Here is a 19457-nt window from a genome sequence, read left to right on the forward strand (position 1 = left end):
GTTCTGTAGAAATGATGTAGAACGACTGTGTTTACAGATAATGTGTACATTTTTTTCTGTTCTATAACTGCGTACTTGTCATTCACATATTTTTACGTAGGACAATGGTTTAAATTTAATAAAAACGAGTACTATGTTCTTTGGCACTGCTCATGTTACAAGTGAAACAAAAATTTAACAACAAAAATGAAAAGAAAGAGTCTTATGAAATTGTTGGCTGGTAGTCCTTGAAGGTGGGTTCAACAGAACAAGCCTAACTGGAAAAAGTTTTCGAGGCGTGTAGTAACTGTGCCTTAAGTGTATGTGACTGTAAACAGTATGTTCATAGTAATGTACCATGTATTTGCTTTTGTGGTCACGAGAGGACGGAGAGGGTGTAATCCAGTATTGGTACGCAGCCTGTCCCTCTCGACCGTCGCGTTCAGCGTCTCCACCCGAGTGATCACCGTCAGCAGTGACACACGCCCTCACCCCACGACACGCTGCGGAGGGGTTTGGAATTTAATCCAAGAAGCTGGCGTAAAGTCTGGTGATCTGGAGCTTACTCCTACCACGTCTCCACCACGTGCCGACAAAATGCTGGTGGTGAAAGTTTCTTCTGCTACCAGAATCTTGAACGTCTGCCCTCGAGCCGAGCGCCACCTCACATTCGTGCGTTAGCAGCCTCGGCCACGGAGAAAGGTTTTCAAATAAACGTAACCATTATTTTTGTCCATTGTTTGCAGTGTCTCTTCTAAGTAAGAAGGATCTTTCCAGAAGAAATGATAAGAGATTTGCTTTATTATCTGAAGATTTTGTTCTGATCCTGCAAAATATCAAAGATTTTTGTGACTGTACATTGATCCTACCGCAAGTGAACCAACCACCTTGCCGTCGTAGGGTAGCCTGCTTGCCCCAACGACACAGACAAACGTAGGTTCAACCCCAAAGGAGAGGTATGTATGGAGATGCCAAATGACCTTTCTGTATTGGTGTTGCGAACGGCTGAAAACAAGGCGGAAATCACAGATCCTTTTTCCCCTAAGGACATGCAGCTCAACAGTAGGACGTAAAGATCATGGAATCGTCTTGGGTAAAATATTCCGAAGATAAAATAATTCCCCAGACGGAACTTTGGGTGAGGGCTACCCAGGAGGCCGAGCGAGGCGACACAGTGGTTAGCACACTGGCCTTCTTTTCGGGAGGACGACGGTTGAAACCCACGTACGACCATCTGGCCTAGGTTTACGTGATTTCCCTAATCACTTCAGGCAAATGCTCGAATGGTTCCTTTGAAAGGACACAGCCCGTGACTTCGCTGTTTGACCCGCCCCCCCCCCCCCCCCCCCCAAATCAACCAACCAACCAACCTGTTCAGGAGGATGACGTTATCAGGAAAGCCAAAACCAGCGTTCTACGAGTCGGAGAATGGATTGTTCAATCCCTTAATCAAAAATCCTTCCGCAGTATGAGATGAAACACAACTGTCCCATCTCCTATCAGAATTGTTGAAAGCCACAGAAGCCGGCCACTGTGGCCGAGCGGTTCTAGGCGCTTCAGTCCGGAACCTCGGTGTCGCTACGGTCGCAGGTTCGAATCCTGCCTCGGGCACGAATGTGTGTGGTGTCCTTAGGTTAGTTAAGTTTAAGTAATTCTAAGTCTAGGGGACTGCTGACCTCAGACGTTAAGTCCCATAGAGGTTAGAGCCATTTGAACCATTTGAAAGCCACAGAAAAAGACGACACGCTATAAAACAAGCTTTAGCTCACATATCTCGAATTGTCCTCAACAGCAACGGTAATTAACCTTCCGAACCGCGTATTAAAATGTTTATTTAAGACTATTCTCTTGTGCTTTCCTTATAAATACCAGCGACTTATATAAATATATTTCTTTGATTCATACGTACGACATAACTTCATGGAGCGAAATTCGCTAAACGTTATCCAAGTCAAAGGTGTAATAACTGTATGTAGAAGTTACACTGACATCCGCAAGGATCTATAGAACAGGATACTTCAGTAATAACTACACAAATGTGTGTGTTTTCATTAAAGGCACCAGAATAATGCAGCAGCTCCCACATCACAAACATCACTCATGAGATGCCATAGAACTTGAAAAACGCACTTCGTATTTGGGAAGTGTTTCCCGAAACGCGTCGAGCGGGCAATAAATAGAGAAAGAATCACAACTGGTAATAGTAAATGTTATTGCGTGACAAACGAAACTGTATAACTCTGTACTTGCAGACGCCTACGTCGCGTAACATGACTTTGCAAATCCTGGTGGCTAAGTTTTCAATTACACTACTGGCCATTAAAATTGCTACACCGCGAAGATGACGTTCTACAGACGCGACATTTAACCGACAGGAAGAAGATGCTGTGAGATGCAACTGATTAGCTTTTCAGAGCATTCACACAATGTTGGCACCGGTGGCGACACCTACAACGTGCTGACATGAGGAAAGTTACCAACCGATTTCTCATACACAAACAGCAGTTGACCGGCGTTGCCTGGTGAAACGTTGTTGTGATACCTCGTGTAAGGAGGAGAAATGCGTACCATCACGTTTCCGACTTTGATAAAGGTCGGATTGTAGCCTACCGCGATTGCGGTTTATCGTATCGCGTCATTGCTGCTCGCGTTGGTCGAGATCCAATGACTGTTAGCCGAATATGGAATCGGTGGGTTCAGGAGGGTAATACGGAACGCCGTGCTGGATCCCAACGGCCTCGTATCACTAGCAGCCATCTTATCCGCATGGCTGTAACGGATCGTGGAGCCACGTCTCGATCCCTGAGTCGAAAGATGGGGATGTTTGCAAGACAACAACCAGTTCGACGACGTATGCAGCAGCATGGACTATCAGCTCGGAGACAATGGCTGCGGTTACCCTTGACCATGCATCACAGACAGGGGTGCCTGTGATGGTGTACTCAACGACGAACCTGGGGGCACGAATGGCAAAACATCATTTTTTCAGATGAATCCAGCTTCTTTTACAGCGCCATGATGGTCGCATCCGTGTTTGGCGCCATCGCGGTGAATGCACATTGGAAGCGTGTATTCGTCATCGCCATACTGGCGTATCACTTGGCGTGATGGTGTGGGATGCCTTTGGTTACTCGTTTCAGCAGGATAACGCACGACCGCATGTTGCAGGTCCTGTACGGACCTTTCTGGATACAGAAAATGTTCGACTGCTGCCCTGGCCAGCACATTCTCCAGATCTCTCACCAACTGAAAAAGTCTGGTCAATGGTGGCCGAGCAACTGGCTCGTCACAATACGCCAGTCACTACTCTTGATGAACTGTGGTATCATGTTGAAGCTGCACGGGCAGCTGTACCTGTACACGCCATCCAAGCTGTGTTTGACTCAATGCCCAGGCTTATCAATGGCGTTATTACGGCCAGAGGTGGTTGCTCTGGGTACTGATTTCTCAGGATCTATGCACCCAAATTGCGTGAAAATGTAATCACATGTCAGTTCTAGTATAATATATTTGTCCAATGAATACCCGTTTATCTTCTGCATTTGTTCTTGGTGTAGCAGTTTTAATGGCCTGTAGTGTAGTTTCAAATATGGAGGCACCTTGGCCGGTCTGTGTTGTTTATATAGGTCTTTGGTATCAGCTGTGGTGTAACAAGTAAGCATCTGGCGCCGCCAGTGGTGGACTCACGTGTAGAGCAGGGTGCTCACGGAGTTGGCCGGCAGCGTCAGCAGAGCCTCCCCCAGTGCTGGATCCCGCACGCGCACCGACACCTCCTCAGTCGCCCTGAAACACAGCACCACACCAGTGGCGTAAATGGATGGGACATCCTGCTCCAAGGCCACCTGCACGCCTTCCGACAGCATCGACCGTGGCAACGGAACTCTCGCCCTACAGACACGACGTATCTCTGCTAAGAACGGCGGTATTCCCAGACGTTCTAAACACTTTAGATTCAGTACTCCACAGTGACGCCGATAATATGTTCAGATGCTGTATCTTAGCATAGCTGTGACTGAAATCTTGTTGGAAGAGAGAGAGAGAGAGAGAGAGAGAGAGAGAGAGAGAGAAAGAGAGACAAGTGCACGTTTCCTCAGATGGAGAGTCATTCACAAAACGTACGAGAGCTATTCGGCAAGTAATTTCCAATCGGTTGCGAAACGCAAACCACTGTGAAAATTCGATGGACCTTTGCACTGATGTGTTGGCCAGAGTCTCCAGTATGCTTGTAGATCGCGTCACGACGCTGTTTTCAGTTCCTAATGCACAGATAGCAGGCAAAGATGTCTGGGAAATAGCGTCTCCCGCCAAGTATGAGGGCCCGGTGAGAGACTTTGCCTGATGTCTTGCAGCCCACATAGCACAAGTGTCATGCGGCTCGTTCTTCATAACAATTCTCGGCCGCACTCTGCAGGGGCAATGAAGATGCTCCTGCAGCGTTTTCAGTGTGAAGTGTTTGGGCACCCACAATACAGCCCATAACTGGATGACAGTTTCATCACTGCTTACATGAACCGCTGGCTTTGAAGACATTTAGACCAACGTAGAGTATTGGCGGAATATACAAGTGGCTATCTTTTATGACGACAGTATTGGTATTGGAAAGTTAGCACAACGCTACGAAATATGTCTAAGTCGGAGCAGCGGCTATGAAGAGAGTAGCTAGAAGTTCTAGCTGAATGTTGCAGATAAAATATTTTTTTGTTTTCATAGCGTTTTCCATTTCGCTACCGATCGGACTTACTTTCCGAATAGCCCTCGTAATTTCTTTTATACCCATAAAAACGTAACAGAGCAGTTTGCGTGTAACATAAAGTGACTAAGCAGCTTGGTTTCAATGTATTCTTAATCGTCGCCTTCTCCATTTAACAGGGCAACCCGTATTAAGGTTATCTGAATCATGTTTAGTGACATTTCCAGGTACAGGTGTGGACTCTGACCACAATTTATTGGTTTAAAACTAAAGAAATCGCAAAAAGGAATTTAAGGAGCTGGAACCTGGATAAGTTGAAAGAAACAGATGTTGCTACGAGAGCATTGGGTAGCGATTGACTAGAACCGGGGATAGGGTTACGATAGAAGACGGATGGGTTGCTTTGAGGAAATAGTAAAGCCAACAGAGGACCAAATTGGTAAAAAGACAAGACTAGTAGAAATCCTTGGATAATACCGGAGATATTGACTTTAGCTGATGAAAGGAGAAAATACAACAATGCAGAAAATGAAGCAGGCAAAAGGGGACATGAAAGTTAAATAATGAGATTCACAGGAGATGCGAAACGCCTGAGCAGGAATGAGTAGAGGATAAATGTAAGCATTTAGAAGCTTATTTCATTGTGGGAAAGATAGATACCGCCTACGGAAAATTAAAGAGAAAAGAAAAGCAGCTGTATACATACAGCATGATTATAATTAAACTTCCAAACCGCTGTAGACATAACACTGGTCACAATGACATCAAATTGCAACGGGATGTTATCAGAGAAGGGGGAAAACGTATGGCAGAAGAAAAAGTAAATAGTTACAAAATGTAACAATAGATGGCGCTGTAAGCATCATAATTTAACAGTGGTCGACTGCGAATGACGAATGAATCATACAACAATGCCTAAGATGTACGTTTGACCTTAAACAAACTGTATTATTCAGTGTGCATGGGTGTACAGGTGTGATACTGTGAATTACGTAAACCCATCCACCACGGCAATGTCATATCACATCGGATGGGAAAAATCAGTTTTTAATTGTGATGAGGCCAAAAACTGCATAAAAAACATCACTCTCATCGGTTTTAATTGCCCTGACGTCAAAAACCAGATGAAAAGCATCAATCAAAATCAAATTGGATTATTAATTTCCGTGTGACTGGCGCGTAACATGTCCAGTATGCCGTCCACCGTTTTCTGCAACAAGTTGAAATCGTGAAACAGCATGTCCCACAACTGATCGAAGCGTTCGCGGGGTCACGTTCAGAATGTGTTGCGCAGTGAGCGCCTTCAATGCAGCTACGTTTGCAATCGGAGCACTGAACACAACATCTTTCAGATAGCTCCACAGCCAGAAGTCAGGCGCTGGGGACGGCCAGACTGTAGGGAAATGGCGGCTGATAATTCTAGCATTTCCGAAACGGCTCTTCAGCAGCTGCTTAACTGGATTTGCAATGTGCGGAGGTGCGCCTTCTTGCATAAAAATGATCCCATCAACTCTTCCATGCTGCTGGAGAGCTGGAATGACTTGGATGCGCAAAAGACACTCATAGAGCTTACCAGTGACGGTACAGGTAACAGGACCGGAAGCACCTGTCTCTTCGAAAAAATATGGCCTATGATAAATTATGACATAAACTCTTTTCAGGATGTGGTGGTACTGGTTGATATGCGTGTGGATTTTCCGTTTCCCATATTCGACAACTCTGTGTAGCGACATATCCTGTCAGACGGAAGTGGGCTTCGTCTGCACAAAAAATCTTCCACGGCCAGTCATTGTCCAGTTCCATGTGAGCAAGAAATCATAAAACAAAGGTCTCCCTTGCTAGCAGGTCAACAGGAAGCAGCTCGTGCACATGGGTAATTTTGAATCGATAGCAAAGAAGGATATTTCGTAGGATTTTATGCACCATGCTCACGGGTATGTCCATTGTTCAGGCAATCCTCCGAGCACTATACGTTTGCACACCCCCACTCCTCTATTGCTGTGACCACTGCTTCCACTGACGTCGAATCAATTCGTTTCCTCCCTCTAGCATGTTGCACACCAAAAGAACCCGTCTTTCCGAATTTACGAATTATTTTCTTCATACCCACGATAGTCATTGGACCAACGCCTTTTTTCAAACCCTTCAGTGCCCGGAACTTCTACAGAGTGACGTGTGCAAAGTCATCATTCTTGTAATACAGCTTTACAAGCAGAGCGCGATCCTGCATTGAGACAGTCATGGCGAACGTCGCAGACGCGAAAGGAGGAAAAGCCATGTACCCGGCGTGTTTATACCAACTTCAGTGGGTCGTGCGCATGGTAGGTGTTTTCATTTACGTATTCTGACACATACAACACCGTCTATTGATCAATTTTTCTTCTTCTGTACGTTTTCCCCCTTATCCGATAATATCCCGTTGAAATTTGACATCATTCTGACCAGTGGTGTTGTTGTACAGCGTTTTGAAAGTTAATCTTTAGAATCAGATGGAAAACCAGTCCCAGGGAAAGAATGGAAATCTGAAAGGTGAAAGGAGTAAATAGAGGGTCTATATAAGGGAAATGAACTTGCAGGCAATGTTCTAGAAATGGAAGAGTGCGTAGATGAAGGGAAAGGTGAGAGACACGATACTGCGAGAAGAATTCTATAGAGCACTGAAAGACCTAAATCGAAACAAGGCCCAAGCAGTGATTGAGAACGGATTGATACTGGTTTGTAGCCCAGCCCCGATGTTATTCATTCTGTATACTGAGCAAGCAGTAAAGGAACCCAAAGAAAAATTAGGAGAAGGAATTAAAGTTCAGGGAGAAGAAATAAAAAATTTGAGATCTGCCGATGACACTAATTCTGTCAAGACGGCAAAATACTTGGAAGAGTAGTTGAACAGAATGGATAGTGTCTTGGAAGGTGAATATAAGATGGACATCAAAAAAAGCAAAACAAGGATAATGGAATGTAGTCGAATTGATTCAGGGCATGGTCAGGGAGTTAGATTAGGAAACGAGACGCTTAAAGTAGTAGAGGAGTTTTGGTATTTGGGCTGTTAAATAACTGATGATGGCCGAAGTAAAGAGGGTATAAAATGTTGACTGGCAATGGCAAGAAAAGCATTTCTGAAGAAGAGATTTGTTACCACCGAATAGAGATTTGAGTGAGTGGAAGTCTTTTCTGGAAGTATATGTATGCAGTCTAGCCATGTGTGGAAGTGAAATATGGACGATGAACAGTTTAGACAAAAAGGTAATAGAGGCGTTGGAAACATGCTGCTACAGAAGAATGTTGAAGATTAGTTGGGTAGATCACATAACGAGCGAGGAGGAACTGAGCTGAATTGGTGAGCAAAGAACTTTGTGACGCAATCTGATTAAGAGAAGGGATCAGTTGATACGACACACACTGGGACATCAAGGAATCACCAATTTAGCATTGGAGGGAAGTATGGGGGTAAAAGCTGTACAGAGAGACCAAGAGATGGATACAGTAAGTAGATTCAGAAGGATGTAAGTCGCAGTAGTTATTCGAGACAAAGAGGCTTGCACAGGATAGAGTAGCATGGAGAGCTACATCAAACAGTGTTTTGACTGAGTACCACAACAGCACAGTATTCACCCATCATGCTGTCCCGGTCCCCAATCTAGGATTATTGACCATTTCAGCTCTAAATGCTGTAATTATCCTACTGAAAATTCTACTTGTACACTACTGGCCATTAAAATTGCTACACCAAGAACAAATGCAGATGATAAACGGGTATTCAGTGGACAAATATATTATACTAGAACTGACACGTGATTACATTTTCACGCAATTTGGGTGCATAGATCCTGAGAAATCAGTACCCAGAACAACCACCTCTGGCCATAATAACGGCCGTGATACGCCTGGGTATTGAGTCAAACAGAGCTTGGATGGCGTGTACAGGTACAGTAGCCCATACAGCTTCAACACGATGCCACAGTTCATCAAAGGTAGTGACTGGCGCATTATCTTCCTGAACCCACAGATTCCACACTCTGCTAACAGTCACTGGATCTCGACTAATGCGAGCAGCAATGTCGCGATACGATAAACTGCAATCGCGATAGGTTATAATCCGACCTTTATCAATGTCGGAAACGTGATGGTACGCATTTCTCCTCCTTACACGAGGCATCACAACAACGTTTCACTAGGCAACGCCGGTCAACTGCTGTTTGTGTATGAGAAATCGGTTGGAAACTTTCCTCGTGACAGCCCGTTGTAAGTGTCGCCAACGGCGCCAAACTTGTGTGAACGCCCCGAAAAACTATTCATTTGCATATCACACTGTCCGTTAAATTTCGCGTCTGTAGCACATCATCTTTGCGGTGCAGCAATTTTAATGGCCAGTGGTGTAAAATGAAAGAAGAGCAAAGTGGACCCAAAATTGTTTACTGCAACGTGTCTATAAGAATAGCCTGTCGCCATGCATTGTCGGCGATTATTACCTTACGCAGCACTAGCAGCCAGTCACTGAAGTACGGCCAGACCAACTTTAATATTCCGAAGTATACCAAAATTAGCCAGGGTAGTAGTTTCATTTTGTGAATAATTACTAACTTTACGTCAATGCTGTGTTAAAAGTGCTTAACCCGGTACGCTTACCAAGTAGAGTCCTATCCTGTGATTATTAACTAAAACCTAGTGTCACTGTTGACGATAAAAAGACTAAAATTGCAGAGCTGATTTAATTTTGATAATTTGTTTAAAAATGAAAGTAATCAAAACTTAAAAAATAATTGAGATTGGTAGTTATAAGTAATGGGCTTTGCTGCTCAGCGAAATCTTCACTTAAAAACAGTTATTAACATCCAATGATTATGAAAATGTAATTTCAGCGAGTTTTTAAAGATTAGTGTGCAATCAGAATGTTTAATTTCTTTGTGTGATCAATAATTTCTGTTATCATTTCCAAAATACGTAATAGTGTTATAAAAAAGTTAATCAGTAGTTATTTAATGAAAGTTACGTGCTAATAAGACATATTTTGCTTAACAGAAAATATTTACTTAAGAACAACTACACTAATAGAAATACTAACAGTATGTGTTATGGTAGGCTGCGCGAAGCTATTTATCACGCAAACTGAGTACCAAACAATTACCAATCAAGTGCACGTGCTTAGCACAATTTGTTTTACTGATTTCACGATTAGATTTATTTCATATTACCAGCTGTGGTTTTGAATCTGAGTTCGAGTCAATTTTATTGTGTTCGTTCCCACTTGGTTGTTTTACATTAATTATTACGTAAATACTTTTCCAAATTGATTAACGGCTATACAATATTGTTCGCTGGCTACCGTTTTCTAAACCATTGTAATCTAAACTAAAAATACGTCACTATCTGAAATTTCACTACTTTTCGGTTTTTATCATTTATCAAAATTCTTTCGATCGTTATTGAGTAAAAGTAATCGCGCAATAACAACTCGGTTACAAAAATTCTACATTTCTTTTGGATTTAAGTTGTTCTTCGGAACCGATGCTTTTTCCCGGACAACAGGGACGTTAGGAACACGTAGGTCCGTTATACGTTATCGAAAAGTTACATCCATGTAAATGAAGTATTTAGTTCCGACGGCCAACACAAATGGGATGTAATCCGATGAAACTAGATGAGTCTTTTAAAGAAGACATTAAAAAACAGACACACAGACAAAACCATTTTACTCGATATAAAGGTGCCGGCTAGAAAGCAAAGTGAGTTTATCGCAATAGCGCAACGTTTGGATGACTTTCACTCGTATCATCTTTTGGCGTAAACGATGGGCGTGTCGCTCTGGATGGAACAAAATTTCGAGACACACCCCACAATATTAAGCCACACAGTGAAACGTCACGACACACTGTTTAACACAGTCTGATCTCCATTGTGCATCCCGGTGGAAGCTGCAGACTCAGCACTGCGACATTCGACGTGAGAAAATGAGCTAAAACTACGGCAACTAAAAGGGTTAAGTATTAAAACAAGCATGAAAAGTTTCCAGAACTGCAATGAAACATGTAGACGACCTATTGTAAAGACGTATTATGTGAAAGCAAAAATCGGTGAAATATACGTAAATCAGGATTGCAAAAACAGCTCGAAGTGAGTTACAGTATCACTAATTTCAGTTTTGGCTACCCGACAGTTTAACTTACAGGAGAACGTCGTTTGATGCGAGAGTATATAAACAAATGATTTTCAGGCGAGCTTTGACAACAAAGTAAAGCAAACAGTCTTTGTGACCGAGTCCACAATCATTCACTGCAGAACAGAATGTAACAGAGTATGTAAATACGAGAAAAAACCGTCATCGATTTGTATTAAATAAGTTTTTTGGATTAATAAAGAAGAATTACGATGACTGAATTCTTCAAACGCTAAAAAATACACCCAGTTTTACGCCGATGATACTTTTTTCCAGTGCTGCACCTAATCCTAAACGGTGCCATTATTTTCAGTTGAAAACTTTAACGGTTACTTTTCCGCGAAAAACTGTTCAGCGCTGGACCTGTTGCATGTGCAAATGTGCCACGTGGATGAAACGCCTGTGGCTGACGTCTTAGTGACGTCAGAAATTATGTAGCAGCGATGTTTCTCACCGCTGTTTCAGTTCAAATAGTACTCCTGGACGTCACACTGAAGAGAGAAGCTTGCGAAAAACGGCAAATCATAACTTTTTCAATGCCAAAATCAGGCACGCTCGTTCCACTATGGCAAAAATAGTTGGCTCCTGTTACTAAGCGGACAGCAACGTTTAAAGTCGGCAAAAATCTGGTGTTGCGGAGAGTGTGCGGCTGCAACTGGACAGGAACAGCTTTGGTGAGGAGTGCGAGTGAACTTGTCATAGAGAGATTCCCTAAAGACAGGTTTATATGAGCCGTAGCCTCTTGCCAGTTGTGGTTTGGGTTTTTCAGGAGAAAACAGCAAAATTTTTAAATACACTGCCTGAAAGAAAAAGTGAAGCACCCAGATGGGGAGCAGAAAACGAAATCAAAGTTCACGAGTTGAGAACGTATGTGATGTTATTTCAGCGATTAAAAAAATCGAGTGACAGTTATAACGGCCGGTCAGAGTGGCCGTGCGGTTCTAAAAAAAATGGCTCTGAGCACTATGGGACTTAACTGCTGTGGTCATCAGTCCCCTAGAACTTAGAACTACTTAAACCTAACTAACCTAAGGACATCACACACATCCATGCCCAAGGCAGGATTCGAACCTGCGACCGTAGCAGTCCCGCGGTTCCGGACTGCACGCCTAGAACCACTAGACCACCGCGGCCGGCCGTGTGGTTCTAGGCGCTACAGTCTAGAGCCGAGCGACCGCTCCGGTCGCAGGTTCGAATCCTGCCTCGGGCATGGATGTGTGTGATGTCCTTAGGTTTGTTAGGTTTAATTAGTTCTAAGTTCTAGGCGACTGATGACCTCAGAAGTTAAGTCGCATAGTGCTCAGAGCCATTTGAAAATTATAACGAACTTGGCAGTCTGAGCCCATGTTTCATATGACGTTGCACCCGTTCTGCAATTAATGTATACTCTAATTTGGTTGGGCGCGGTGCCGTAAAACCTCCCCTGAGGTAAGCCGGCTCATAGCTGTTGTAACTGGTCCTTGATACCACGGGTATTCGCACTGAAACGCACTGAAACGAAGTTGACATCCGAGCTGGTCTGAATTGTGTTATATCGGAAACAGATCTGGGGGTCTTGCTGGCCACGGGAGTAGCTCAACATCACGCAAACAGTTCATAGAGTTACGTGCCTTTTGTGGACGAGCACTGCAATTGTGAATACTACGACACTTTTGCATGAGTAGTAACACATGAGGACGCAAGATATCCGTGACGTATCGCTGTGCCATCAGAATTCCCTCAATTACTACCAGCCGTGGCCTCCAGTGATATCTGATGGCTCCCCATACCTTGACGCCAGCACTAACACCGCTATGCCTCCACGAAACACTAGAAGAATGGGAGCTCTCCTACCAATGGTGCGATATGACACAGAATATTCCAGAGAGTCCATTACTCGTCCTCAGATGCAAGCGCAAATGTGAAGGGCTTACGATGTGTTTGATGCACAGTACGGCGATTCTTCCTTGTAGCGAACAGACATGGTCGACCAGAACCTCGGCGACGAGTATGTCAGTCACGTCCCGATGCAGTCCAACGTAGGGCCTCCATCATTCGAATGCTCTACAAATCTGGACATTGCACAACTCTAACAGCCAGCCAAATGAAGACACAGTATGAATTCCCTTTCAAACTCTGTTGGGTGCTGATAACGCTGTCTTATATGAATACGTGATATCTCCATATGCTTCCCAGAGTCTCTCAATACTTGACGCTCTTCACACACCTTAAATACCCCACCAGGCTGGTAAAAACACTAAACATGAACTACACCAATGCTGAAGATTGGATGGGTAGATCACATAACTAATGAGGAAGTATTGAATAGGATTGCGGAGAAGAGAAGTTTGTGGCACAACTTGGCTAGAAGAAGGGATCGGTTGGTAGGGCATGTTCTGAGGCATCAAGGGATCACCAATTTAGTATTGGAGGGCAACGTGGAGGGTAAAAATCGGAGAGGGACACCAAGAGATGAATACACTAAGCAGATTCAGAAGGATGTAGGTTGCGGTAGGTACTGGGAGATGATAGAGGATAGAGGATAGAGTAGCATGGAGAGCTGCATCAAGCCAGTCTCAGGACTGAAGACCACAACAACAACATTTTAACGACTTTAAATTATGGGTACGATAGCAGAAGTACCTTTAAGAATGCCCTTTGTTACTGTAAAACACTTATTGGTGTCGATGTCCAGAAATTAAGTAACATGTAAGTTGAATAAAGGGAAACAATAGATTCCTACTTCACGTAATTAGTTATGAACAACAACATAGCTCACGAGAAATTTACTTCTAAACACATACCACGTCTTCACTGCAGAACGCATGGAAATTTCACAAGTGCACAAGTCGGCACTCCAAAATATTTCTATCTTCCGCGACCACACGCAAACTGCTCCACCCCCCAAGTCTTTCCCGCGACTGTGCATCCATTGCGCCATACCGCCCTGGACTCCCTCGTGTCTTCTCCCGTACTGTTCAGAACTGCCCCACTTCCATAGTGTCCTTTTTGCAACGATCACTGTGATTGGTTAGAGCGTTACCGCCCTGTCTAAAAGCCAATGCACACTCGCAGACATAATGAAACACATTCGAAATACTGGATTTACATTTAAATAATTTGAAATTAAATAAATATTTCTACAGCTGGGCCACAAACACGCTCTAACACACATTATTAAATACATGAACAAATTAAAGAAACATATATCAAAGGAATAGAACAGAAATAAGCCAGTAGCCTAATCTCTCTGTGCTTTCTAAAACATAGTAAATAACTGACCAATTTTTCATGAATGGTACGTATCGGATAGAAACAAAGACATAGACAAATAAAAATATTTATAAGCATGCTGCAACCGTTTTTTCGTGTAACTGTGGTGTACTTATGGCCTGACACGATCGATAGTAATCGGCCACTTTGGCCTCCAATAACTCATGTACTATTCAAGTTACATGCCTGTAATTTACACCAATTTACGTTTACACTAATTGCTTTCTAAAGACACGTCGATCGGCAGTATCGGATGAACCGTTTAGATTTTGGAAATTAATTACTGGGTGTTACTTGCATAATTTATCGTCAGATACTAAACTTTAAACTAATAAAGACATTGAAAATCTGACTACACCATCAGAATCGTCGTGCAAATAATGGTAATGTACATGTTTCTTTTTGAGGTATCATGATTCATCTGGCTACTATTAATTTCTATATGAACTGTGAAATGTCTGCCATTAAGGTTTCACAAAGTCCGCCATCTTTGGCACTCACCACGTGTCTCCTTCATCGACACAGCGTCACCAAGGAAATGCCAGCACCATGGTGGCTGGACCACGCACTGGGGCCACCCCTCTTGTTCGGCACCACGCGGTCGGCCTGCTGAGCAGCCCGCGTGACCACAGCCGACTCGGAACTTACAAGGGAACCTCCCCATCGCACCCCCCTCAGATTTAGTTATAACTTGGCACAGTGGATAGGCCTTGATAATCCGAACACAGATCAATTGAGAAAACAGGAAGAAGTTGTGTGGAACTGTGAAAAAATAAGCAAAATATACAAACTGAGTAGTCCATGGGTCACATATGCAACATTACGGAGTTCGTGAGTTCAGGAGCGCTATGGTCTCGTGGTAGCGTGAGCAGCTGCAGATGAAGAGGTCAGAGATCCTAGGTTCAAGTCTTCCCACAAGTGAAAATTTTACTTTATTTTTGCATAGTTATTATCTGTCCGTTCGTTCATTGACGTCTCTGTTCACTGAAATAAGTTTAGTGTCTGTGTTTTGCGACCGCATCGCAAAACCGTGCGATTAGTAGACGAAAGGACGTGCCTCTCCAATGGGAACGGAAAACATTTGATCGCAAGGTCATAGGTCAACCGATTCCTCCACAGGAAAACACATCTGATATATTCTATACGACACTGGTGACGGCATGTGCGTCACATGACAGGAATATGTTGTCGACCGACCTAACTTGTACACTTGGCGAATGGGTAAAAAGACTCTTCTACCTTGCCCGATTTAGGTTTTCTTGTGGATGTGATAATTACTCCCCAAAAAGTGATGAAAACATAAGAGTTTGTCACATAAACTGGAAATAAAAAATTAAAATTTTCACTCCATGTAAGAATCGAACCCAGGACCTTTCGTTCCGCAGCTGCTCACGTTGCCACGAGACCACTGAGTTGCTGCTGTCCTAGCGTCCTTGATGTTACCTATCTTCCCATGAACTACTCAGTTTGTATATTTTGCTTATTTTTTCTCAGTTCCACACAACTTCTTCCTGTTTTCTCAATTGATCTGTGTTCAGTTTTTCAAGGCCTATCCACTGTGCCAACTTATAACTAAATCTGAGGGGGTGCGATGGGGAGGTTCCCTTGTTAGAATATTTTCAGGGCGCCACAACTCGCCCGTCACCTCACAGTGTGTGTGTGTGTGTGTGTGTGTGTGTGTATACGAAATTACATTGAGATCCGACGATGCCTTATGGCTGCTTCACTTTTTTGTCAGGCAGTATGTGTGTTTGTGTGTGTGTGTGAGGGACAGATAATGAGAGAAAGAGAGAGAGACAGAGAGAGTGAGAGAAAGAGAAACTAAACAAACACGAAGACAGAGGAGATTAAAATATTATAAGACCATGGCTGTTCTAGTTTACACTGAGGTGACAAATGCCATGGGATAGCAATACGCACATACACACATGGTGGCATACGCGAGGTATAACAGGGCAGTGCATTGCCGGAGCTGTCATTAGTACTCAGGTGATTAATGCTGAAGGGTTTGCGACGTGATTATGGCTGCACGATTAGTATTAATAGAGTTTGAATGCGGAATAGTTGTTGGAGCTAGACGCATAGGACATTCTATTTCGGAAATCGTTTGAGAATTCAATATTCCAGTATCCTCAGTGTCAAGAGTGGGGCGAGTATACTTTACCTCTCACTACAGACAACGCAGAAGCCAATGGCCTTCACTTAACGACTGAGAACAGCGGCGTTTGCGCACGGTTGTCATTGCTAAGAGACAAGCAGTACTGAGTGAAATAACTGCATAAATCAACGTGGGACATACGATGAACGTATCGGTTAAGACAGTGCGACGAAATTTGGTGTTAATGGGCTATAGCAGCACCCGGCCGACGAGAGTGCCTTTGCTAAAAGCAAGATCTCGCCTGCAGCGCCTCTACTGGGCTCGTGACCATATCGGTTGGACGCTAAACGACTGGAAAACCGTGGCCCGGTCAGATGAGTCCCGATTTCAGTTTGTAAGAGATAACGGTAGGATTTGAGTGTGGCGCAGACCCCACGAAGCCGTCGATCAATGTTGTCAACAAGGCACTATGGAAGCTGATGGTGGCTCCGTGATGGTGTGGGCTGCGATTACAGCGAATGAACTGGGTCCTCTGGTCCATGTGAATCGATATTTGACTGGAAACCGTTATGTTCGGCTACTTGGAGACCAATTGCTGCAGTTCATAGACTTCATGTTCCCAGACAACGATGGAATGTTTATGGATGGCAGTGCACCCACAACCGGTTTAAAGAAAATTCTGGACAGTTCGAGCGAATGATCTGGCTACCCAGATCAACCGAAATCAATCTCATCGAAAATGTGTGGGACATGATCAAGAGGTCAGTTCGTGCACTAAATCCTACTCCGACAACACTTTCGCAATTAAGGACGGCTTTAGAGGCAGTATCGTTCAATATTTCTGCAGGGCAATTGCAACGGCTTGCTGAGTCCATGCCACGTCGAGTTGTTGCACAACGCCGGGTGGAATGAGGTCTGTCGCAATATTAGGAGATATTCCACACCACATGGTATTGTGCGGAAGTGAATCACGTTCATACGTAAGTAACAAGAGAGCAGAGTTCGGTCAGAAGCAATGAAATTTCTTAGAGGAGTAAAAGAATATACACTCCTGGAAATGGAAAAAAGAACACATTGACACCGGTGTGTCAGACCCACCATACTTGCTCCGGACACTGCGAGAGGGCTGTACAAGCAATGATCACACGCACGGCACAGCGGACACACCAGGAATCGCGGTGTTGGCCGTCGAATGGCGCTAGCTGCGCAGCATTTGTGCACCGCCGCCGTCAGTGTCAGCCAGTTTGCCGTGGCATACGGAGCTCCATCGCAGTCTTTAACACTGGTAGCATGCCGCGACAGCGTGGAAGTGAACCGTATGTGCAGTTGACGGACTTTGAGCGAGGGCGTATAGTGGGCATGCGGGAGGCCGGGTGGACGTACCGCCGAATTGCTCAACACGTGGGGCGTGAGGTCTCCACAGTACATCGATGTTGTCGCCAGTGGTCGGCGGAAGGTGCACGTGCCCGTCGACCTGGGACCGGACCGCAGCGACGCACGGATGCACGCCAAGACCGTAGGATCCTACGCAGTGCCGTAGGGGACCGCACCGCCACTTCCCAGCAAATTAGGGACACTGTTGCTCCTGGGGTATCGGCGAGGACCATTCGCAACCGTCTCCATGAAGCTGGGCTACGGTCCCGCACACCGTTAGGCCGTCTTCCGCTCACGCCCCAACATCGTGCAGCCCGCCTCCAGTGGTGTCGCGACAGGCGTGAATGGAGGGACGAATGGAGACGTGTCGTCTTCAGCGATGAGAGTCGCTTCTGCCTTGCTGCCAATGATGGTCGTATGCGTGTTTGGCGCTGTGCAGGTGAGCGCCACAATCAGGACTGCATACGACCGAGGCACACAGGGCCAACACCCGGCATCATGGTGTGGGGAGCGATCTCCTACACTGGCCGTACACCACTGGTGATCGTCGAGAGGACACTGAATAGTGCACGGTACATCCAAACCGTCATCGAACCCATCGTTCTACCATTCCTAGACCGGCAAGGGAACTTGCTGTTCCAACAGGACAATGCGCGTCCGCATGTATCCCGTGCCACCCAACGTGCTCTAGAAGGTGTAAGTCAACTACCCTGGCCAGCAAGATCTCCGGATCTGTCCCCCATTGAGCATGTTTGGGACTGGATGAAGCGTCGTCTCACGCGGTCTGCACGTCCAGCACGAACGCTGGTCCAACTGAGGCGCCAGGTGGAAATGGCATGGCAAGCCGTTCCACAGGACTACATCCAGCATCTCTACGATCGTCTCCATGGGAGAATAGCAGCCTGCATTGCTGCGAAAGGTGGATATACACTGTACTAGTGCCGACATTGTGCATGCTCTGTTGCCTGTGTCTATGTGCCTGTGGTTCTGTCAGTGTGATCATGTGATGTATCTGACCCCAGGAATGTGTCAATAAAGTTTCCCCTTCCTGGGACAATGAATTCACGGTGTTCTTATTTCAATTTCCAGGAGTGTAGTAGGTTAGACAGAATTAAGAATGTAGAGAATTAGGAATAAATTTAACGTTTATCAATTAGCAAATGAAATCCTGAATGCGATTTTCACTCTGCAGCGGAGTGTGTGCTGATATGAAACTTCCTGGCACATTAAAACTGTGTGGCGGACCGAGAGTTGAACTCGGGACCTTTGCCTTTCGCGGGAAAGTACACCACTTTTTGAGAGCTACTCAAGCAGGACTAGAGACCCGTCCTCACAACTTCATATCAGCGCACACTCCGCTGCAGAGTGAAAATCTCATTCTGGAAACATCCCCGCTGCTGTGTCTAAGCCATGTCTCCGCAATATCCTTTCTTCCGGGAGTGCTAGTTCTGCAAGGTGAAATTTGGAAGATAGGAGACGAGGTACTGGCAGAATTGAAGCTGTGAGAACGGGTCGTGGGTCGTGCTTGGGAAGCTCAGATGGTAGAGCACTTGTACACGTAAGGCAAAGGTCCCGAGTTCGAGTTTCGGTCCTACACACAATTTTAATCTGCTAGAAGGTTTGAAATAAAATCCTCGAAAAAATGGAACTGACACACATTAAGGGGGTTGGACGTCAAACGGGCCGACTTAGAGCAGGAGAGGCATCACACTACATTGTAATTTTCAGTGTCTATACTTTTACAAATAAGTTCATAAAACTTTGTCAGCATCACCAGGAAGGATTCAGGATTCACACTCATTGCAGTGGAAGTTCGAAAACATAACAAAATAATTTTCTTTTTTACGTGCGAAATTTCATTATTTTTCACTTACTAATGGCTGCATTTGTTGCTATAGGTACACTTTTCT

The 19457-nt window shown here is 44.7% G+C and overlaps 1 protein-coding gene across 1 annotated transcript in view; it reads right to left on the reverse strand.

The window, feature by feature from the left end:
- LOC126469952 (lysosomal acid glucosylceramidase-like) overlaps window positions 1–19457 on the reverse strand; it is a 167195-nt gene that overhangs the window by 678 nt on the left and 147060 nt on the right. The window contains exon 10 of the mRNA XM_050097405.1: window positions 3667–3762. Within this exon, the coding sequence (XP_049953362.1) occupies window positions 3667–3762 (96 nt within the window). The remainder of the gene's footprint in view (window positions 1–3666; window positions 3763–19457) is intronic.

Source organism: Schistocerca serialis, chromosome 1, assembly GCF_023864345.2.
Source record: "Schistocerca serialis cubense isolate TAMUIC-IGC-003099 chromosome 1, iqSchSeri2.2, whole genome shotgun sequence".
NCBI lineage: Eukaryota > Metazoa > Arthropoda > Insecta > Orthoptera > Acrididae > Schistocerca > Schistocerca serialis.